Raw genomic sequence first — 23997 nt, 5'->3', positions numbered from 1 at the left:
AGGTTAAAAAAAAACAATGATCGACAATCCTTTATGTTCAAGTCATGTTTGTCAATTTGTATGCCGATTTGTTATTGAAACATGTCAGCTTTCCTGCTCCGTATTGTGTTATTTTCCTCATGAAAGTCAATGTGCTTCTTTGATATTTATTACAGCATTTCTCTGCGAGCTTGGAGTTTTACAGTGCACTATTTCCAGGTTTTGGCATCCCTCCTCGAAATGGGGTTTGAGGAGGAGGCTGTGATATCTGCCTTGAGGCATTGCAACAACCAGCAGGATGCTGCTGTAAGAAATGCACTATGATCTCCACATTGCACAATTGCCTTTTTCGCTTATGCTGCCCACTCTTGCCATTGTTGTACATTCAACAAGTTTTTAAAATGTTCTTTAAAGTTTGACCCTTTGATCATGCACATGTACAAGTTGGCCAGAATTGTGTGAAATCGATGCCACCTTTTTCTCATAAACATAACATGTTAATGGATAAAATTAGTCCCATGATAACACTCTGCCTGATGTTGGCTTAATGGTTAGGGTGTGTGCTTGGGATCCTCGGATCCTGAGTTCAAATTCCACCGAGCTGTTGAATTAATACCAGGTGGAGTTGACTCTGCCTGTCATCCTTCCGAGGTCGGCAAAATGAGTGCCAGCTTGCTGGTATCCTTTGTCGGAGTGGCGACCTGTCCAGGAATTTGCCCAATAGCCAAGGAGACTGATTATGCATCACGAATGCTCTGTGTAGTGTATGGTCCCAATGGATGGATGTATGGATGGATTATAATACTGCATATGACAGTTTTTTTTCCTGCAATCATACAAGGGTGGAATTGTCTTCCTTTTTGTATCCTCACAAATTCATACTTTGAACCTGAAAGCAAGTGTCTAGGGCAAGAAGTAGCATTATTAACTATCTGTCCTCCCCTTGCCCAACCCTCCAAAAAAATTTTTGGAGATGCAATCTTTTCCTGGCAATGTCGTAACTTTCATGGGACATTCATAGTGTCTTAGTCATGATCTTCATGCTTATGGGGTAAAACCATAAACTTTTAATACATTATATTGATACATTGTAGATCTGCTCCAACTTCAGAGAACTTCTTCCAATGACTTTGCAGAAATCCTCCTTTGTCATGGCAATGCGAAACCTGAGGCAAGTTTGAGCAAATCAGAGTTGAGATGAGTTATGCTATTCCATCCACCCTCCAACACAAATATGCGCATACATGTTCCGGTTTTCCTTAATTTTTAAAAATTCCTTGAAATGATGTCCTTCATGGGTGACACTTGGAAGAAGCTCTTCACCAATGGTTGTTTTGTGATGATAATTAGGGCTTCAAGCATGGCTGAAGCTCTATTGAAATCGTTAGTATTATTGTTATTAAAGGCGTTTTTATGTTCTACTGACCGATTTTGTGGCGGATCTGGAGGGAAAACTGTTGGATGAAATTAAACGAAACTTAACAGGATAATTACTCACCACCTGAAGTTTATACTATGAAACATTTGATGACGTAGGTCACGTGGTATGGCGGCCATATTGGATTTTATCCAAAACCTAAAAACATCTTCTTCTCCAGAACGGATAACACGACAGCCTCAAACTTTTGCACACATTTGCATTGTTCCATGCTAATGTTAATTTGTTAATTTGGTCGAAATCGTTACATAATTCATATGATTTAAAATGATGCCGATTCGCCTCATTAAATATGCAAATGAGAGTTCAAAAAATTTAATGACAAATTTAGAGAGCACATAAACAGGGGACTCCCAATATATTTATACTATGTCTGTATTTGACTCCAGTGAGCCCCCAGCGCCCCCCAAAGTTGAAAATGACCCATTTTTGAAATGTCATAAAATGAAAACAACGCTTGGATTAAATTCAATGAAACTTATCCATTTAATAACTCTCCACCTGAAGATTATACTTTGAAAATTTTGATGACGTAGGTCACGTGGTATGGTGGCCATATTGGATTTTCTCCAAAACCTAAAAACATCTTCTTCTCCAGAAGGGATAACCCAACAGCCTCAAGCTTATGCAGAGATGTCCACTATTCCATGGTAATGTTAAGTTGTTAATTTGGTCAAAATCTTTATTTAATATATATGATTTTAAAATTTAAATGATGCCGATTCGCCTCATTAAATATGCAAAATATGCAAATGAGAGTTGAATAAATTTAATGACAGATTTAGATAGGACATAAACAGGGGACTCCAAATATGTTTATGCCATGTCTGGACTTGACCCCAGTGAGGCCCCAGAGCCCCCCAAAGTTTAAAATCACCCATTTTTGAAATGTCGTTAAATGAAAACAATGCTTTGATGAAGTTCAATGAAACTTATCCATTTAATAACTCTCCACCTGAAGGTTATACTTTGAAAATTTTGATGACGTAGGTCACGTGGTATGGCGGCCATATTGGATTTTCTCCAAAACCTAAAAACATCTTCTTCTCCAGAAGGGATAACCCAACAGCCTCAAGCTTTTGCACACATGTCCGATATTCCATGGGAATGTTAAGTTGTTAATTTGGTCAAAATCGTTATTTAATTTATATGATTTTAAATGATGCCGATTCGCCTCATTAAATATGCAAATGAGAGTTGAAAAAATTTAATGACATTCTGATAGGCCTTGAAGAGGTGATTCCAAATATGTTTACACTATGTCTGTATTTTACCCCAGTGAGGCCCCAGAGCCCCCCAACTTTGAAAATCACCCATTTTTGACATATCGTAAAATGAAAACCAAAGAAGATAGACAAAAAGTGACCACACGTTCTGGAAGATATTTTAACGTTCTACAAGTTCCCCATTTACATTAATATGCAAATGTGGAGTTATTGGACTTTTTGGTGGACTTGAAAATTTGTCCAGCCTCGATTTGTCCAATGTGAAGTTTCTTTCTCTATCATGTATTTAATTGCTATTAGTCCGGTGGCAGAGTAGCATATTTCTAGTGAACCTTGCAATATTTGGTAACAATCGTTTTTTGGCTTATTTTGATAGATATTGGTGTCGAGATCAATTTTAGGGTGAGTGGCCACTTGTCACTGCCTTGGCTTTTGCAGAATCCAAGATGGATTACAATCCAAATACAATCAAAATATAAATTAGGTTGTAAATCCTGTTCTAAGTACAGCAAAAGGATGATATTGGTGTCTAAATCTATGTTTTAGAGACCAAGGAAGTGGATTATGATGTTATTGGGTCATTTGCTGGCCATCTTGGTAGCACAAATCCAATATGGCCATCAAAAATACCTGAAAAATGCCAAAATCACAAAAAAATCACACTAAAAACTAACAATCGATTGTGAATGCAGTTGAACAATGATCCTGCTGGCTACACATGTGCTTGACATGTTATATAATCTGATTGTGAAGTAATGATGCCGTTTAGAAGCCACCTGGTGCCACCTACTCAAGACGTAAATATTGTTGTGGTTACCAAATTCGCAAACCACCATTCAGGTCCCTTAGGTGAGATATCTCGGTAAGTATATGTGTAGTTAGGCCCAAACCCGTTGTCTAGTGGGAATAAATGTTATTCATGCGTGCTGCGACTCTTCAGGATAGCCGTTTTTCTTTTACTATCTTTATTTTGGACCAACCGCCATTGTTACCACCACCAACCACAACATCAACCACCCACCGCGGCGCCGCTTCACGTCACACCTCGCAACCGTCGCATCGCCACCGTTCTTGCGCCGCTTGTGGGTACCGGTGTTGGACTCGTGCAGGGCGCGCGCCAAACAGCGTGTACAAAACCACGGATTTTCCACTTCAAAAACGGATCAAAAACGACACACGCCCACTTTTGTTCCGTCCAATCGGTGAGCGAGGGGCGATTTGGCCCCGCCTCCAGGGCGTTGGAGGGCGATCGCTATATGCAAATTTATGGATCAAAAAGCCTTCACGCCCACTTTTTCTCGGGCCAATGGGGAGCGAGGTGAAAGGTCGAAGGCAGGGGGTCAAAGATGAGAGAGCGAAGCCACGGGGCTTATATAAGCGACCGCGTTCGTCAGTCGAGAGAGTTAAGACTTCGCAGTCGGTGTAGTTGGGAAGAAGAAGCAAGAAGGAGTTGGTCGTCGTCGTGTGCGTTGGAGTCGGAGCAAAGGGGACGGAGCTGTGGAGAGGCGGCGAGGGCAGACGAGGGGGTGCTCGCGTCGTGCAGGGAGCTGCACACCAGGGAGGCCGACGGCGCGACCTGGCCGAGGTGGAGACGCTCGTCGCGGGACTCGAGGCAGAGTAGAAATCCTCTATACCCCGAGCATCAGCAACCCCCTCCTGTTTCCCCCCGCGCTGAGATAGTGCGACCAAGGGGGCCCCTTTTCCCACCCCCTACCAGACACTGTCCGCGAGGCCCGCGGAGTTGAGGCACCATCGCCGCTCCGCGTCTCATCACCAGACGGGTAGGCCCGACCCGGTCTCGGCCTCAGGCCCGCCTCATCCTTGAGGGTATTCTTTTTCTTGGTTTTGGATATGTGTTGTCGGCGCCGTCTGTGAAGTAAAATTGTATAAGTGTTGCCGTGTGCTCGCGTAATCGGTATTAGATCTGCATTGTCGCATTTGCTTTTTGTGTAAAATTACATTGTGTTTCTTTTCCTTTTCTATGTGCTTTTGGTGGAATTGAACATGTGTGCTTTCCATTCATCGCGAATAAATGTGCTTCGTGTTGAACTGTTTCCCGCTTCGCTTCGTCATTTCTTTCATTGAATCCTCATCTTGCTTCACGTAAAGGGTTGGTAGTGGGCTGAATACACCCGATAATTAATCGAACCGTCGAGGCCGACGATAACACCGCTCGGTTATCCCGATAGTACGGAACGGGTCGCTTAAGTGGCCCGTGTCCGAAGTCGACCTGCGGCGAGGTGCGATCGCCCGGTCTACCCTCCGTGTGGGTACTTAGGTAGGTCGAATTTGGCGAGCAACCCTATCCCACGCGGGGGCTGATTGGCTCGATCGCGGTGAGACCGAAAGGTCCACCCGTGACTGGTTCCCGGCGTTAGTCCGAGAGGGTCACGACTGGATTGTCCGTCCGGTGGGCGACGTGCCGCGATTCGAGTTTCGTGGCCATCAGCACGCCGGCGGGCGCGAATCGGTAACAATATAATGGTGCTTCCAATGTGAAATACACCAATATATCGATAACTTTTAACGATCTTTGTTTTTGTTGTAGGTTCTGATGTGAGTAATGATATGGCTGAAGCAGGAGAGAGCAAGGATGCCGAGGAATGCTTCTTCAGGACATTTTACAACTGTGGGGTTGGGAAGTTGATGCAGTCTTCACGAATCGGCACAATATTGGAAGCTAGTAATCTTCGGCAAGATGATATCAGACTACGAAAAGAACTATCTGATGGATCATCTACTGTTAGATGTCACAAAAATTGTGTATCCAAATATCTATCTCCTTCCACTCTCAATAAATTGGCCAAGCGTATGCCAGAGGAAGAGACAGATGATGACTCCAACGCGGGTTCCAAGCGATTGCGTTCGAGTACCGGTGGTGATGTTTTTGACTTTCAGAAGCACTGTTTGTTCTGCCATGACATAACTCCTTGCATATTACCGAATGAGTATGATCCCAAGGTGCCACAACAGTACAGAGTCCCTGCGTCGAGAGTAACCACAGACAAGATGGCTGATGGGGAGACATACAAGCAGTACCTACTTGACCTTTGTGATAAACGTGGAGATGAACTGGGTAGAATAGTCCGTGACCGTATCATCGGAGCACCATCAGATTTGCATGCTGCAGATGCAATGTATCACCGCCGTTGCAATATGAGTTTCCATCGTGATGCTCAGAGAACTACCACGATCAATAGCAAAGGTACTGCTGATGACCAAGCTTTCGCTGAAACTGTCAAAGTAGCCGGTTATGATCGCTCAAAAGTTTGGAATTCGCTCGATGTTGAAGCAATATACGCAGACAAGGGTGGATCTGTCATGTCCAGACGTGTCCTTGTTGAGAACGTCATCCAACATTTCGCTGAAGATATGTTGGCATTACATTCCCCTGGAGTGGCAATGTTACTAGTGTTCAGGAAGCATGTTGCCACAAATCTCAGGCTTGTGGATGATGATCAGAATGGCGACATGGATGAATGTATCCGGAAAGTTGGCAAGCAGATCATGAAGTAGACCAAGGCAGCTAAGGATGACTTCAAATCCTACACTAAGCACATTGATCGAGAATCAGCCTCAGAGTGTATTAGTGAGACGTTGGTGAAACTACTATCAGCTATCAAGCCTACTTTCCACAATTCACTACAATCCATCATGGTGGGTAATATCGTGAGCTCAGTGGTAACGTCTCAACCGACACCATTACAGATAGCCATAGGTGTACTTCTTGGTGACCATAAGATGATCATCACAGAACTGTACAAGTATAATGTTTCTTGTTCCTACGATGAGGTTCGACGATTCATAAGGTCAGCGGGTGTTCAATCATCAAAAGCACAGCAGTTAGCCGGACTCAGAGATGCCAGACTGGGCGGACTTGTGCAAATCATCATTGATAACTTTGATGCTGTGATCAGTTCCCAAAACTTCCGCCTCGAATGTCATTACATGGCAATGCTGGCAGCTCAGTAGAAGACCGAACTTGACCACCTTGAAGGTTTGGATACATCGATCCCTCGCCTAACGAAAGAAGAAATGAAGCACCCTATCCCATGGGAGACACGAGTCGTTGAGTATACGGGACCGAAGAAACCTCCTATGCCATTTACTGCTACAAACCGACTTGCCATGTCAGATGACTTTGTACAAGCCACAACAATCTCAATTGGCAGAGCCAAAGATTTAGACTTTAACTTCATCAAAGACGTGCTCTTTGAAGCAAACACTCCTGAGTACAATGGGTACAATACACGTCACTGCCGTGAGGCAGGAATGACCCCAGCACCCAAGACAGCTGTGGTATATCTTCCACTCATAAACATGAAGCCAGGGGACCCAACTACTGTCCTAACTTCCATCACCCGAGGATTCGAAGTCACCCGAGCATCCAACCAGGATATTCTCGTTCTCACCTGCGATCAGACCATATATAAGATCGCCGTTGACATCACATTTCATCAACCAGATCTGCTCACCAACATAGTGGTGATTCTTGGTGGGATGCATTTCCTCATGGATTTTGTGGGTTGCGTTGGCACTCTCATGGCAGACAGCGGCCTGAAAGAGATTCTGATGACGTCCTTCGGCTCCGTCGATAAGATGTTGCAAGGAAAGAAATATCCACAGAGTGTTCGGGCACTGAGATTGCTCACAGAGGAGCTGCTTCGACCAGTGTTTGTGAGGGAGAATCTACACCTGACCAGCATGGATGATTTGGAAAAACTACTTGATGAGATCGCCACTCAAAGTCGTACCACAGAGCTGTGGGTGTACAACATCATCAAACCCACATTTCTAATGATGATGTTTTGTCGGGCGATGTATGAAGGCGACTGGCCACTCCACATCAAAACAGCAGAATCAATGCTGACATACATGTTCGCAGCCCACAAGTACAACTATGCAAGGTATGGCCTCTACTACGTACGCTCCATGACTTGGTTGGGACCAGATATTCTGGACAAGTTCTGCAGAGGAGAGCAGTCACTACACCACACTGCTGGTGTCTACAACGGACAGTGAAGCGACATGTTTATTGAAACGAACTGGATGAGGAAGGGGCATGGGCCGGGTGGCATCATTGGCAACACAGAAAATCCTCAAACGATGGCGACATGGGTGTACAGTATGGATGCGACCATGACCCTGACTGGTGACCTTAAGAAGATGTCTGGAGCTGACGAGAAGGTACAGCTTAACCACAAGGAGGAATCTACCAGTCGCATTCGTCGAGATGGCAATGATCGTCAATCACTGAAGGCTACTCTAGAGTCATGCATTGACCCATTGGATCCAGCTACCCACGATGCAGGATGTCTGCTCAACATCTCAAATGGTCAACTAGCTCAACGAAATGTTAATGTTGACAAGGCAGTGGAGATTGGAGCTGATCATCTGATCCAGTTCGAAGCATTATGGCCAGAGGGCTTTTACAGCTCACTCGCAAAACAGGTGACAACCTTCGCCGCAAAGAAGAAACGTCTAACAATCGATGATAATCCCGTCATGGATCAAGAGGCTATATACGCTCGGGTGATTGGCCTTCTCGTGAGCGAGCGCGATCTTGATCTGGAACAAGTCCTCTCCACAGAGCTAACTGCATATCCGCCCTCGATGTTTCAAGCTGATGGCCAGATGCGAGTGGCAACAGGAAAATCCACACTGAAAAAGAACCTCCAAGTCGAAGTTTCACAACGCCTTATCACAAGGCCAACATCTATGGTGATTGATGTTTCCGCTCTTTTGTGGACATTAGAATGGCCATCCCAAGGAACCGTTGACACGTTCATTTCGGTGTTCAATGTCTGGGTCAACGCGCGGCTGCTTGAAGCTGATGTCCACCTGTTTTGATCGTTATTATGACTACTCTACAAAAAGCAGCATCAGATCAGCTCGAGCCAGCGCTACCCAGATCCATCAGCTCGAACGGAAAACTTCACTGCCGGCTCGGGACGCAGTACTCAATAACTCAGCCAATGAAAAACAACTCAACACACTGATTTGCGAATCAATCCTGAGTGATGACAACTTCCTGCAGCATGCGACACAGGACCACCAGTTGGTGGTTACTGGGGAAAACGACACACCTACGCAGGTATCGAAGGGTCATAAGTCGCCTGGTCTAGACCGAGCATCAACACATGAAGAAGCTGACATCCTCCTGACACAACAGGCCATCCATTTGGCAAAATACCATCCAGAATCACGGGTGCGGGTGGTGTGTGATGACACGGATGTGTTCGCGTTACTTGTGTACTACTACTTGAGCGAGAAGCTCCAGTCTTCAATAACTATGCAGTCTCCAATCATGGGTCGGTCTTGCATTGACGTGAAGGAAACCGCTCTTAAACATTCAGCAATCGTACCCGAGCTCTTAGCGCTTCATGCTTTGACTGGTTGTGATTCAGTTGCTGCGACTTATGGAATTGGGAAAACAAAAGCAATCGCGGCCGCTCGAAAAGGCTACTCTCTGGATCAACTTGGTAAACCCTTGGCAAATATCATTGAAGTTTCTGAACAAGCAACAGCTTTCATGGGTGCGTGCTATGGCATTACAACTCCCACCTCTTCGATGACCAAGATCCACCAGAAACTATGGGTACAGAAGACTGGAAAATCAACAGCAGCACCTAAGCTGTGTAGTTTGCCCCCAACTACAGAAGCGTTTGAGCAGAACATCCGTAGAGCACACCATCGAGTCGCTCACTGGTACAGTGCCCTGAGTGGGGATCCACCAACTCTCGCTGCAGTGGAACACGGATGGGAAGCTGATGACACTAACAAGTGTCTCTTCCCTCGGAATATGGAGGACGGGGTACCCTATGCCCCGGAGCACATTCTGAAGCTGGTCAGATGTGGCTGCACATCTGAGCAAGCATGTAGAGGTGGGAGATGTGGATGTATGGGGCGCCAACTTCCGTGCACAATGTTCTGCACCTGCGGTGGTGGTACTTACTGCCTGTTCCAATCCATTCAACATCAATGAGAGTGCAACAGATCATGCCGACATCCCTGATGACAGCGATGAGACAAATGACTGAGCAATGGATGTCGAGGATGAGGACGATGAATAGTTCCGAGATATAAGATATTTTGTCCAGCGGGGTGTTAATTTAGCTTCATTTTTTTTAGTATAATTTGTATTGACATAGCGTTGTAACATTGAGCAATGTGAAGCTGCCAAATTATTGTATTATTATTATTATTATTATCATTATCAATATTATTAATGGGAGTATCATATACTTTAAATGTATGTCTACTTTTGAGTCATGTCAATGTCATGTCTGAGAGAATTATACAATAAATATTGTCCGATTCTAATTACATTTTGTTCTTATATTTTGCTTGAAATCGATATTGCTATCAAAATAAATATTGCTTATAAATTGGCGAATGACTTCAGACTCATAATATACATGTCTATGCTTCACAAAGCACACATATGTACAGAAACTTAACTCAACTGCATTTACAACTGATTACATTAGATTTAGTGTGATTTTTGGCATTTTTACAGGTAATTTTGGTGGCCATATTGGATTTATGCCATCAAGATGGTCAGGTATGGGAGCATGTGCCAGAACAGCGCATCAAGATGGCTAACAAATTATCCAATAACATCATAATACACTTCCTTGGTAATTAAAACATATAGTTAGACACCAATTTCATCATGTTACTGTACTTAGAACAGGAGTTGCAGCCGAAGTTATAGTTTGATTGTATATGGTGGCCATCTTGGATTCTGAAAAAGCCAAGACAGTGACAAGTGGCCACTCAGCCTAAATTTCATCTCGACCCTAAGATCTATCAAAAAAATTGAAAACATGAATGTTACCAAACATTGCAAGGTTCCCTGGCCCAACCACCGGACTATATGGGCTTTTCAATCCTTCATTGAGATAACATGAGGGACCCCGTAGCTGGACCCCATTGCAGACTTGAACTAACTTTCTAACTCGGAAAACCCATTTCATGTGACAGGGTGATAGTGTTGAAATTTGTTAAAGTGGAGGCACGCCTTGAAGCCTGGGATTACTGGTTTACCAGTTTTAATTATTTTTATTTTAGTAAACAGACCCTTTCCTCATGATGGTGCTGGTGCACATAAAAGAACACATAAAGTTATGACTACATGATCCTTATAAAAGTGCACGTTTCTGAAATGCATTGTTGAAAAGCAAAAACTGAGAAATTCAGACACGTATATGAGAAATTAAGATCTTATTTTGGGATAAAACCTACACTACCGGTCAGAAGTTTTAGAACACCCCCATTTTTCCAGTTTTTACTGAAATTTAAGCAGTTCAAGTCCAGTGAATAACCTGAAATAGTACAAAGCTAAGCGGTAAACTACCAGAGGTTAAAAAAAACTTTAGGTTACCAAAAACTGAAAAATAATGTAAATTTCAGAGTTGTTAAAAAAGGCCCTTTTCAGGGAACAAGTAATGGGTTCGCAACTGCAGCTGTTCTGCAGCAATGGAAGTAAATTAAGCATTGAAAGTTGATGCAAACAATTCCTACAGGTGTCCCAACTTTTGTTGATTAGTTGCAAACCCTCTTAGTCCATTTGCCGTTATTATGTGTTCCATTGTCAACCTTGTTGATGTGGAAAGTGTATGATTTTATGATTGTTTTGGACTAACAAGGGTCCATTAATAAAATTCAGGTTGGTTGCTGGGGTGGCCACCTTGGGGAACTCCTGTAATTTGCATAAATTCAAGATGGCCGCTACAGTTCAGACAATGGGGCTAAGTTTTTAATCGGTCAACATATAATCCTGTGTAATACCTCTTTTCCATATGATTTTGACATGAGGAATTCAATTTTGGGATAATTTTTTACGTTCAGGAATAAATAGAGGTTCACATGAAATGTCCATGACTATTTTCTGCTGCTCGAAAGCAATTCGACCATTGGCAATGTTGTACAGATGTGGTGAGTGATTCTCAAGAGGATGAGACACATTCGACAATTCAAGTAAAATCCGGCGCCTATCATCTGCATCATGTTCTCTCCTCTTCTTCCCCTCCTCCTTGTGATGTGGTCCGATTCTTGTGTCCTTTTCTCTCACTTGGTCTTCATTGTCCTTGTTTGAGGAGTCATGGTAGATGTGCTCCATTGTGTCTGAGATGTAGGCAGTGACAGGAAAAGAATCGATCCACTCTGCTACCATCTCTGGAGAAAGAGTCATACCCTTGAGGCCACCCTTGCCAATTCTAATAGCAGTTTGTTCACCGAACTGATCAGAGCTCACACCATTCCAAATGCCTTCCTGGTGACGACACACAAAAGCACCTGATATGAGCTCTGACTTGGCGTCTGGTGGCAGCAGATAGCGCATCTCCAGAAGGTGATGGGTGATGTAACGGGCATAGTGATGGTGACCAGCAACGAAGAAGTAGGGAAGCATGCGTTCAAGTGTTAGCTTTGCAGCAGGAATTCTGCCACCTTCTCACTACGCAGAAGTTGATGAACAAGCAGAGTAGGCTTGATGAAGTTATCAACCCAGTGCTTCCCAGTTGGGTGCTGTCTGCATGTCTCAAGGTAGCTGCACAACTCCTGGAATGTCTTGGGGCCGGTGGTGAGGAAGGAAATGAGAAGGGCAGTTGAAACCATCCGGAAGGCTCTCATTGATTGAACCCAGGACTTGCCACTCATGATTCCTGCCAGGCCCCCGAATGCTGAACTGATGAGAGTCTCAACACCAGACCCACGCATGAGCTTGCCAATGCAACCACAGAAGGACTGCACAGTGTGCATTATCCCAGGCCTCAGAATCACATTTTTAAAGTGATCAACGTCATGCCACTTGATTTGGCAAGCCACCATGTAGAGCTGGAGATACACAGAGATGTGGACATGTCATTCCCATATCAGTCAATGACTTATGAAGATACTCCAGTGAAGTCACTACAGTGTCTGGATGAGAAGCTTTGGCATCAATAAGGGGTCCGAACATGTAGGTACTTGCTGGCATTTTTTCTGCATGACTGGTGAATGCTTCTTGGTTGTTGAACCCACCCCATTCCATGGCGTTCACCTGTGTGCTGACTGTGTTTAGCCACTTCATGTCCTTTTCCTGTGCAGCAGCTAAACTTGCTTGCCGGGCACACACTTCTTGGTGGGAGAATCCAGAGGTTGCATCCACAGCCGGGGGGTTCACTTTGGATGGCCCAGTGTAGTGCTGCAGTGGAAGACTCCCTGATGTGCTGCTGCTTGTCCTATACTGGGCAGCTTTCTTAGACAGTCGTGGGATAATAAGGTCGCTCTTCCCTGGGTGAGCATGCCCATACTCAAGAATGCCTGCAGGATGGGGTTGCTGAAATTCATGTGAGAGGACATGAGTAGTGCGCCAACTGTTAGGCATGAACACTTGCAGATCAAGATTATCAAACCAGGCAAAAATCACGCCAACAGTTCTACTCAAACCCATGAATTGGTGGAGAAGCTGAGCATTGTCACCGAGAAAATGAGCAGCGGGTTTCCTGAATGTCATGACCTCATCATATGACGTTGTGAACTCATGTTCATGAAGGAGCTTTAGAAGATCAGAACTGCCATGGCGGTGCAGTAGTTTGACAGCCAGTTCTAATGTTGTCTGATTTCTGGTACCTGTAACATGACTTTGAATTGACTGGCTCAGGCTTAGAGATTTATTGGTCATTTCACCATGACACCAAGTCTGAAATCAACCTCAGTAAAGTTGGGCTTGTTGCCTTGATTGTGTTGGCTTGTGTAAATTCTGAGAGGTCATAATTGGCACTGTTGTACTTGACTGAGCGTGCCTCTTTCTTGATCTGCCTTTCCACAGAATCAATACTCCTCTCATCTGCATCATCCATTTTAACCATTTTCAGATGGTTAGCAATGGACTCACGGAAACCAACAATGGTAGCACATCCATCTACCCAAACTAACATAACGTCCTTACTCATGCAGTCTGTTAGTTTGCTAAACATATCACATCGAGTGAGTTTGCCACCAAGATCACAGTACAGGGAATGCAGTTCAACGCTATTCCACATCTTTGACCTGTCACAATTCATGCGCTCTATGACGTTCTTTAGGGCACTTTCTTCTGCAACACCAGTTGGCAAATCAGCATATTTAGGGACTGTCATGAAACTGTTATAACAGCGTACATGGTATTTGCACTCAGCTGCAGGGAGATCAACCAAATATCCAATATGTAACTTGACCGTTCTGGCTACTTCATCATTACGTTGCTCAGCAGCATTAATGATGGCATCTTTCATAGTTGGGATGGGATTACCTTCCTTGTCAAAACGTTCTTTAGTCATGCACTGACGAACACGATCCCATCTTTCTGGATGTTTGTCATCAACAGGTAAACATTCTTTCAGGGGTGTCCTTAGAAGCTGGTTACCGGCGACCCGCAGCCATCTACTCAGAGAAAAAATGTCAAAGGTCGCCGCCTACTTCAGCGCCGATTTTTCGATATTTTATTTTATTTTTTTTGTCACCACGAAATCTCTACACCCCCTGTTTTGAAATCAGAGACGAAAACACATTAGTATTTCGATAAAAGCGGGCTTACTTTTACTGTTAGTACTCTCACCAGGTCCAGCCAACACTGACCTAAAAAAAACACAAGCAGCTAAAACACGCCTCCTGCAATAGAGAGTTCTCTGCTTTAGCCTCGTTTTGGACTGTTGGCCTGATACCCTGATACCATACAGCAATGACCTCAAGAAAATAAACTTTGTAGGCCTCGCAGTTTCGGTGCCGAAACGATGGCGTCGAAACAAAAATCCCTGTTTGACTTTGGATTTTCGAAGAAGTCCAAAGACATGGGAGGTAAGCTTCTGGCCATCAGTAATTGGTCTAAACTTGCACTCACGAGTGCAACGTTGTTGTTGTTTCACGAAACATGTGTTTCACCTCGTCCATTTTGAGCTTTTGTCAAGTGATGCGGCTCCAAAATACACTGTCACCCGTTGTGCCTTTTTAATTTATAAAGTAATTAGCCTATAAGTTTAAAGCAGCTTTTGTGCATGTTATTATTCGTGGTTATTTGCACTGAAAATTGCCATTTATTGACTGAAGTGAAGGCCAAGTATGAGCAGCTGTGAACTGGCCAACTGAATACTGGTACCGCAGGTACATGCATGTACCATAGACTTGCGAGCTTTTCTTGACGGTATAACAACACGATATTGGCGGATAATGTAAGGTGGAAGTTTAAGAAAATTGGGGTTGTGACTGACTCAGTATTCACACTTAGGCTGTTTGATTGGTTGACTGATTGAAGCTAGCTGACATCAAATAGACTGAATTCATGGCTACTTTGATCCTGAAATTTGGACAACATTGTTTTGAAAGTTGAGGATGTAGAATGTTTGCAGCACAAAAATATCTAATAAACTTTTTGAATGTGAAATCTCATTTATGAATTAATTTTTCTTTCTGTAAAACATATATAGTGACTCAGATTCCCAAAGGACTTGATTTTAATACTAAAGATTGATTGAAATATTGTTTACTGGTATATGAGTTTGTCATTGATTTGACAGCAGAAATGCAAGATGAGTATAACTCCTAGAATGTTTTGTATAGATATCAAAAATATCACACTTCCTTGATTACTGGAATTAAATAATATCACTATAAGTCGATTACTTAGCCTGGTGTTGGCGCAGTGGTTAGGGCAGCGGCTTGGGATCCAAGAGGTCCTGAGTTCAAGCCCCGTTGGGCCACTGAATTAATACACCAGGGGGTTGACTCAGCCTGTCATCCTTCCGAGGTCGGCGAAATGAGTACCAGTATACTGGGCCGGTGTATACCCCGGTTAAAATAGGTGTACCAGATCCCTGTGTCGTAAGAGGCGACCAGGGTTGCGTCAGGAAGGGCATCCGGCGTAAAACATGTGCCAAATCACTATGCGGATCATACGGATGATCCGCTGTGGCGACCCCTCACGGGAGCAGCCGAAAGAAGAAGAAGAGATAAGTCGATTACTTCAATCAAACTTTAGATCCTGATGTATACAGAATTTGCAGTGTTAATAGTTTGGTTTGTACATTTTAACCAACATTATTATAATAATCTAATCCTTCGTGCTCGCACCATTCATACAGCAAACCCTGAACACTCACAGAAGTGAAATGGAATATGGTTTCCTTAATGAATGCTAGTTCATCTACATTATTATTATGTAACACACTTACTTCAGATTGCTCACTGAACTCCACCATGTGCAGTATCATCTCCCTATTAAGTACTAAGGTATGACCCAAATGTTGCTAAAATGCCTCTCTTTTAAAGTGCTTAGATACTCCATCTTCCAGACACCTTGGTGTGCCCTAAACCATGGCCTTAAATTAATGAACCCTGTTTAAAAGCTGCTTGAACTAACGATACAGTATAGCTGAATTTCAGTCAACCAGTCAGTCAGTCAGTCAGTCAGTCTGTTAATGAAACTACATCCAGTATAGGCCTAACCACCTGTTTTTGTGGAGTTTTCCACCCGAACAGCATGATAATATGAGAACTATTTCATGTCAGAAATCGTGCTAGAATGCATCTCCAGCCATCTAGGATCCTCCGGCTTCCAGGGCCCAAGGTGGGCCCTGGACCCCGGCCATACAGCTGCGCTCGCTTTGCTCGCGTTGATGGTAACCTGCTACTTCTTAATGGTAGTCTCCGACTCCAAAAAATAAGGAAACCCCTGTTCTTTGCCACAAAAAATGCAGACGCGTTTGTAAACAAACGCACCACTGCCTGTTGCCTGTGTGTGAGATCTTGTCACTGTAAGACAATCATCTTCAGCTTTTCTTTTCTGTGATTTACGAAGTCTCTCAATTTTTTGTTTTGATGTGTAAGTACAGTCGCATCCTTTGTGACATTCTATGCGAACAGCATCACCACCACCATCAAAAATGTCCTGTAGTTTTGCACGTAGCTCTTCATCTCCACGGGCTTTGGCACAGGAGATCAATGTCTTGATCCCTTGATCAGCGAATTTCTTCAATTCCCCTCCACCATGACATACGAGAAGAATGCACCTTGAATCAGCCATATCTGTAAAAACAAAACAATGAATTAGTAACTTGCATTAATGTCGTATGTGAGCGTCCAGTTGTCAGAATAGTGACCTTGTTGTCATTTAAAATGTATCTCACACGGCAAACAATTGCCAGGAACTCCAACATTGACCTCAAATTTACTTCCAATCACAAAAATAAGGTTAAATATCGATTCCTCGTGCCAAAATTATATGGAAAAGATGTCTCATGTGTAATTTTAAGTTCATTACCTAAAAAGTTATATTTTCAGCCCGGTCGATGACGGCCATCTTGTATTTGCACAAAAATAACAGATTTCCCCATGGTTGCCATCTGGGCAACCAAGGTTAATTTTGTCTATGCATGCCTGTGAACAAGAAACCACCATAAAACCATACACTTTTGAGGACAACAAGGTTACTTCTCTGGCAAATGGACTTTCTGGATAAAAGCAGTGTTGGAACAGATTGTGTTGCTACACCCTCTGAAGCATTATTTGGACAATATTGCACTGCAGGAAGTAGTATATTGCTATCGTAATGACGAGAAAAGACAATTAACAAAGGAAGACAGACAGACCATTTTTACCCTTAAAAGTGAAGGTCTTTCCTTTCGAGAAATTGCAAAGAAGCCAAGGTGTCAGTGAGTGCAGTTTCCTACACCATCAAAAGGCACTTGGAAACTGGAGGAAACTCTGACAGGAAGAGATCTGGCAGAGCCAAAGCGACAACACAATCAGAAGACAAGTTTCTGAGAGTCAACAGCTTGTGTGATAGGTGGCTCACAGGACAGTAGCTTCAAGCACCGCTTAACAATGGTCAAAGTAAGGAAGTCTCAGTTTCAACTGTGAAGAGAAGACTTCGAACTGCAGGTTTGACAGGTCATGTGGCAGTAAGAAAGCCATTGCTAAGATGGCAAAATAAGAAAGAGGCTTGCCTGGGCCATGAAGCACCGCCAGTGGACTACTGAAAACTGGAAGAAGGTCTAATGGACCGATAAATCAAAATTTGAAATCTTCGGTTCATCACGCAGGGTTTTTGTATGCGGTCGAGTGGGCGAAAGGATGGTTCCTCAATGTGTGACACCAACTGTCAAACATGGAGGAGTTAGCGTGATGACCAGCGGCTCTTTTGATGGATTCAGTCGGCGACTGGCACCCTAAACCAAAAGGGCACCCTAAACTCCACAGCATTTTGTAGTGCCATGCAATACCCTCTAGTCTTCGCCTAGTTGGTCAGGGGTTCATCCTACAGCAAGATATCGACCCAGAACATACCTCCAGGCCATGTCAGAACTACCTTAGAAGAAAAGAACAAGACGGTCGGCTTCAAATCATGGAATTCCCAGCACAGTCTCCAGACTTAAACCCCATCGAGCTGGTTTGGGATGAACTCGACAGAAGGGTGAAAGCAAAGCAACCCACAAGTAAGTGCAACACGTTTGTGGGAACTTCTGCAACAGTATTGGGAAGAACTTTCCGAACAATATTTGATTTCCATTGCAGAAAGAATGCCACGAGTATGTCCGGCTGTTATATCTGCAAAAGGTGGCTTCTTTGATGAGTCAAAAATTTAGGTTAAATTTTGTTCAACAAAACGATTCCATGATTTCTTTTTTTATCTGCAATTGCTTCTTTGTTCGATGCTTTCATTTCAGAGTACATTGAAACGTTAAACTGATTAAATTTCAGTAAAAACTGGAAAAATGGGGGTGTTCTAAAACTTTTGACCAGTAGTGTATCTAACAACTTTTCCACTCCTGAATTGTTCAGGTGAGTAAAACTCGATTTGGAATGGTTGTATTATTTGACCGATCTGTATGTTTTGAGTCATACTTTATCGGTATTACTTGGCTGGTTTCAGCAAATTCTGGTGGTGATTGTTTATTGGCCAAACAAGTTGTCCTTCCTGCATGTCACGCTTTTCAAGAGAAATGTTTTTTTTTCATTATGAGGAAGCACAAAGAAAATCCAGCATGGTGGTTTTAGGAGATATTTTAGTCCAGAGATGTTATGTAATTGTGATGCACATAATTTCCTCATTCTTATTTCTGCTCTTTACAGTGCGAGTGGCTCCTAGGAGAATCACAAGTCCCTGTTATCGATGAAGAAGGAGTGGATCCACAGAGTCCACTGTTTCAGGCCATCCTGGAGAATCCAGTGGTGCAACTCGGGCTCAGCAACCCCAAGCTTTTGCTCGGTACTGAGTTTGTTTTGCACATTTATACTGCTAAATGACTTGATCTGCTGCTTGTGAATCAAGTCGTTTGAGCCACAGTTTTCAGAATACAGTAGTACCTCTACTTACGAATTTAATTCGTTCTGGGAGTAGTTTCGTAACCTGAAACCTTCGTAAGTAGAGACGTCTTTTGAATGTAAATGCGCTAATCCGTTCCAAGCGCCGCAAAATTCGGACATTTTTTTTTAATAAATCACAAAAATGCATCAGAACATGAAACAAATACATGTTAAAATTAGATTACCGCACAATAAACATAAAACGAGAGGCACATAATGTAAAAAACAAAGAATAAAGGAAATAATAAAAATATTCATTTACCTTTTAACTGCTATTCTCGTTACGAACTGCGCCGAATTTCCCTCGCCTGTATCCTCCTTCACGAGGTCAGTGAAGATGGCGGTTGCCTTTGCGCAAATTAGGGCCTCTGTCACTGTGTCACCAGCGATCTCTTTCTCCTTTATCCACACGAGTAACAACCTCTCCATCTCATCGTTCACTGCCGACCTCCTCTTGGAAATGACAGAGAGGCCTTTGGAAGGAGCCGTAGCTTTTAGGGCTTCCTTTTGTTTTATTATCGTGCCGATCGTAGATATATTACGTCCATATTCTTTTGCGAGATCAATCAAACGCATCCCCTTTTCATACCTTTCTATTATCTCTTGCTTTGTTTGTATGGCCAGAAAAACTCTCTTCTTCTTCTTCTTTTCTCCTTGTCCACTTTTCTTCATTGCTTTCTTGGGGTCCATTGTGAATAAAAGTTACTGTAATCCACACGCGTACTGTACTGTAACACTGTCCGAGCACTTCGTAGCGGGACCATAGACTGTATACAGTATAACTATATTTACAGAGCGGGACGGGGACACGAAGAGCATGCTGGGATACACGCACATGCAAAGGGTTGCCAGGCAGATTTTCGGCTATAGCCAATGGCAGAGCAGCTACAAGTTTGTTTACGTTCGGGAAACTCTGGGAGCAGCGAAAAGCAGCGCGTACTGTACTGTATTTTTGACTTCGTATCCTGAAACGCCTTCGTAACTAGAGGCAATATTTTCCCGTTCAGGCGCTTCGTAACCTGAAACATTCGTATGTAGAGACATTCGTAAGTCGAGGTACCACTGTATAATTAAATCCTCCACTTGCACCACAATTCCCTAGTTTGGGGTGGAGGTGGGCAGAGCCAGGGAAGTCTGGGAGGGGAGAAAGGTACAGAGTCGGACAACACCGGCTTGGGCGCTAGGAGGCACAGGGAGCCGAAAAAGGGAGCTGCACGTGAAAAAGCTGAATTCCTAAACTCGGTGTTTGCATCAAAATCTTGTGTCCGAAAACCATCACTCTTTGTACCCACCTTACCCAGTCGCACCCAACTGTCCCTGGACTCTGTCCTTTTATCCTGACAAGGTGGAGAGCTTGCTGTCAAACCTCGACTCAGATTATGCAACCGGTCCAGATGGTATCGGCCCACATGTCCGAAAAACCTGCTCTTCTGCTCTTGCTCACCCTCTCTCTGTTCTATTCACCCTCTCATTTTCTCAAGGTCATCTGTCATCAACTTGGAAATCAGCAAACATTACTGCCCTGCTCAAAAAAGGTGCTAAAACAGATCCCTGCAACTACAGACCAATCAGCCTTCTCCCAATCATCAGCAAGGTTATGGAATCCATCATCGCTTAAGACATTAAACCCTTCCTCTGCTCCAATGGCTGGATTTCCGATCATCAATTTGGTTTCAGACCAGGTCACTCTACCCTGGATATGCTGCTTCTGCTCTCCCAACAATGGATGGAGGTCCTCAATGCCAGACATGAAATCAGTTATATCCCTAGACATATTGTGTGCTTTTGACACGGTCTGGCAACCTGCCCTACTCGCCAAACTCTCTTCCTCTGGTATCCAAGGCCATCTCCACTCATGTCTCACACACTTCCTCTCCTGTCGCAGTCAACATTTGGCCCTAAATTGAGTTCTTTTATCCCCTCCACCTGTCCAGGCTGGAGTTCCTCAAGGTAGCGTTCTGGGCCCTGTTCTTTTTCTGGTTTTCATCAATGATCTCTCCGACTCTCTGGCAATCCTCCTTGTCTCTTTGCTGATGACTCCACCTTCTGCCGTACCATATGTCATCCCTCAGACCGGCAAGTAGCAGCTTCTTCGCTCTCTGCAGATCTGGGTAAAATCACAAAACTGGTTCAACATGTGGAACATGTCTTTCAATCCTGACAAATCTCACACTCTCACTATGTCCCTCCGAAAGGACCATTTGGAACCCCCCCCCCATCCACTTTCTCAACAATCCTTGAGAAGAAGTCCTTTCTTTCAAGCTTCTAGGTGATCTGCCATGATCTTTCTTGGGAAAGCCACATTTCCAACCTGGTCTCCAAAGCCAGTCGCTGACTGGGAATCCTCTGTCGTGCAGTCCTTCCTCGGCCCACCTGAGCTCCTGACCACATACAAAGCTTTTGTCCGCAGCCTGATGGAGTACTGCTCTCCCCTCTGGGCTGGTGCTCCTGCCTCTCACTTTTCTCAGCCTCACGCTGTGGAAACCAAGACGTTTCGGATCATTGGTATCTCCCACGATGATGCTGAGTCTTCGGGCCTCTCACTCTCTCTCTCTGCAGGCAGCTCGATGTGCATTGTGTGTTAGCTCTCACACGAGCCTCAACAAGGTATACAAAAAATAAAAACTGGTTGGGTTGCTGAGCTGGGGAATGCTGAACAGCATGGAGTTGTACAACACCAAGGGAGGGAGGGGGCTTGCAAGAGAACACTGGTGTAGCATGGAGACTGATAAGGCTGAGGGGAACAGAGCTGGAGAATAACACAAGCACATTACCCCTCCCCCCAATGACACACACACACACACACACAATTACATTTTTACTCGAAGTAAACTCACACATGCAATTCTGACAACTCCTCAACCTCCCTCTCCCAACATTTCCCCATCTTTTCTCTCACCTCCCCTCTCCCCACCCCACCAATTCCAAGTGTAAGTCCTCACCCTTCCCCTCCCAACTGTAAGGCATCAATCCCCTGCCTGCACACATCCTAGCCTTCAAACCCCCTATGCCCCTCCTCCAACCGAAAGTCCTCAACCTCCCCACTTTCCCTTCCAAAGTTGTCCCATCTTTACTCTCACCATCCTCCCACTAATGAAAGCAAACAGGCATTCCCATTTCAAAACGGTGGAATATGTAACATTTTCTGCTCACCTATCATGCTATCACTGACTTGATCACAGAAACCCATCAGTCACCTGCTCAACTTACAATTTAAGAAAATAGTCGGTAGTAATAGCAAATCTGCATAACCTCCGCAGTAAAAGTGATGCTTCAGAGAAAAGGTAATTAATGGGCTAATTCTACAGGGTTCTTAAAATTGGTGGCCATAATGTAGAAATTGTTGGTGGAGTCAGGCGAACTGTCAAACAAATTGGTGGAAATCGCACGCACGGATGCATGCAAGGCTCCTTTTTAGTATAGATCACACAAAAAGAGTCTTGTGGATCATCAGTTGATGTTTTTTGTTAACTTGTTGAATTTTCTGTGTGTGTGCACTGACAGTTTTTGGTGTTTTCCAGCATTTGAGGACATGCTGCAGAACCCTTTGAACAGCACACAATGGATGAACGACCCTGAGACAGGGCCTGTGATGCTGCAGATATCTCGCATTTTCCAAACACTTAACAGGCAGTAATTTGGCATGAGTGAACATGATATCTTGAATTGAAGCCATGTCTGTTTAAATGTCTGCATGAAAGTTTGGTGTTTACTTATGCAAAGCCCATGTGCTTTTAACTGCATCAGCTTTGTTGTGTTGAAGAAAAGATTTATATAAGTAAGCCACTGCAAAGTAACATATTTTGCGCATTTTTTGCAAAGCCTTTTAAGTCATTTGTTTTCGAAACCACTTTATCTGAAATAGCGATATTTTGGGTTGATGATTGTAGAACTGATTGCAAAAGGTTTACTGTCTTGCGGTTTCTGTTGCAATGAAAATTTATTAGCAAATTCTGTCTATAAAAATATCAATAAAGAGCGACACTGTGCTGCGTTTATACTCTATACAGGGTGTTTCAACAAAATGTGTGTGTGTGTGTGTGTGTGTGTGTGTGTGTGTGTGTGTGTGTGTGTGTGTGTGTGTGTGTGTGTGTGTGTGTGTGTGTGTGTGTGTGTGTGTGTGTGTGTGTGTGTGTGTGTGTGTGTGTGTGTGTGTGTGTGTGTGTGTGTGTGTGAGACAGACAGTCAGTCAGTCAGTCATTATCTCCATTTGTGGGGTTGAGATTGAACGCAGTCCTCCCAGGACTCAAAGTATCCACTTTTGCTTCAGTAAGGGATCATATTTCATGGAACAAGCTGTTCAACTTTGTTTTCTCAGAGTTTTGTTCTGAGGGCTCTTTTCAGGATAGTCACCAAACCCCAGACTGCCTCCAATTGTAGTTTGTGGTAATGTTCACGGGGATGACTTTCAAAATGTCATTGAGCTTCTTCTTTATTATTCCTGTTGCTCTAATTATCACTGGTGTAATTTTGATGCCCTTCAGCTTTCAAGATATCTTGATCTCGTTGAGGTCCTGGTACGTGGTGGTTTTCTTGATTTCTGCATTATTTAAGCCAAAATCACTAGGGACTGATATATCAATCAGCAATGCTGTCTTCTCCTTTTTGTTCCTGAGAATGATGTCCGGTCACAAGGCTTTGTTTTCTCTGTTCACGCTTGATGGGAACATCAGGTCGTACATGAGCATGACGTCCTTATTTTCAATGAATGCCCTTGGTTCATCTTTCCATGAGTTTTCTGGAATTGAGATCTTGAAATTTTTGCAGATATGCTAATGAATCACTTTGCATACTTTGTTGTGCCGTTGTGTGTAAAGTTCTGATTTTTTTTTTTTTGTTGCATCCTGAAAGCAGGTGACTAGTACTTTCTGTTTGTCTTGCAAAACCTTCACTTGTCCACCTGGCTCAGTCGCACCATCTTTTTAAATCCATTGGTGTAGTGTCCTTGATCTTGGGTATTTATTATTATTATTCGTTATCTATCCCAGTTGAGCTGATCACCTAAGAGTCATTCCAATGAGCCTTCTT

General features: G+C 43.7%; 2 protein-coding genes across 3 annotated transcripts in view; both read left to right on the top strand.

The window, feature by feature from the left end:
- Positions 1-22974, top strand: part of UBAC1 (UBA domain containing 1) — a 59666-nt gene extending 36692 nt beyond the window's left edge. Inside the window, exons 8-10 of one of the 2 annotated variants that reach the window (XM_085897051.1) lie at positions 199-285; positions 18736-18871; positions 22491-22974. In XM_085897051.1, coding sequence (XP_085753177.1) covers positions 199-285; positions 18736-18871; positions 22491-22606 — 339 coding nt within the window. In that variant the 3' untranslated portion in view covers positions 22607-22974. Of the gene's footprint in view, positions 1-198; positions 286-18735; positions 18872-22473 lie in introns of both variants that reach the window. The other variant, XM_085897061.1, reaches the window with a different exon arrangement.
- On the top strand, positions 5212-10034 carry LOC147035363 (uncharacterized). The gene has a single exon (XM_085897077.1). It carries the CDS (start codon positions 5212-5214, stop codon positions 6157-6159), a length of 948 nt encoding a protein of 315 aa, XP_085753203.1. The 3' UTR covers positions 6160-10034.
- Positions 22975-23997: the final 1023 nt, after the last annotated feature.

Source organism: Eptatretus burgeri, chromosome 1 (assembly GCF_056783735.1).
Source record: "Eptatretus burgeri isolate ZD-2024b chromosome 1, Ebu_testis_v1, whole genome shotgun sequence".
NCBI lineage: Eukaryota > Metazoa > Chordata > Myxini > Myxiniformes > Myxinidae > Eptatretus > Eptatretus burgeri.
The sequence above is the reverse complement of the archived record's forward strand: the minus strand, read 5'-3'. Positions and strand labels throughout refer to the sequence as shown.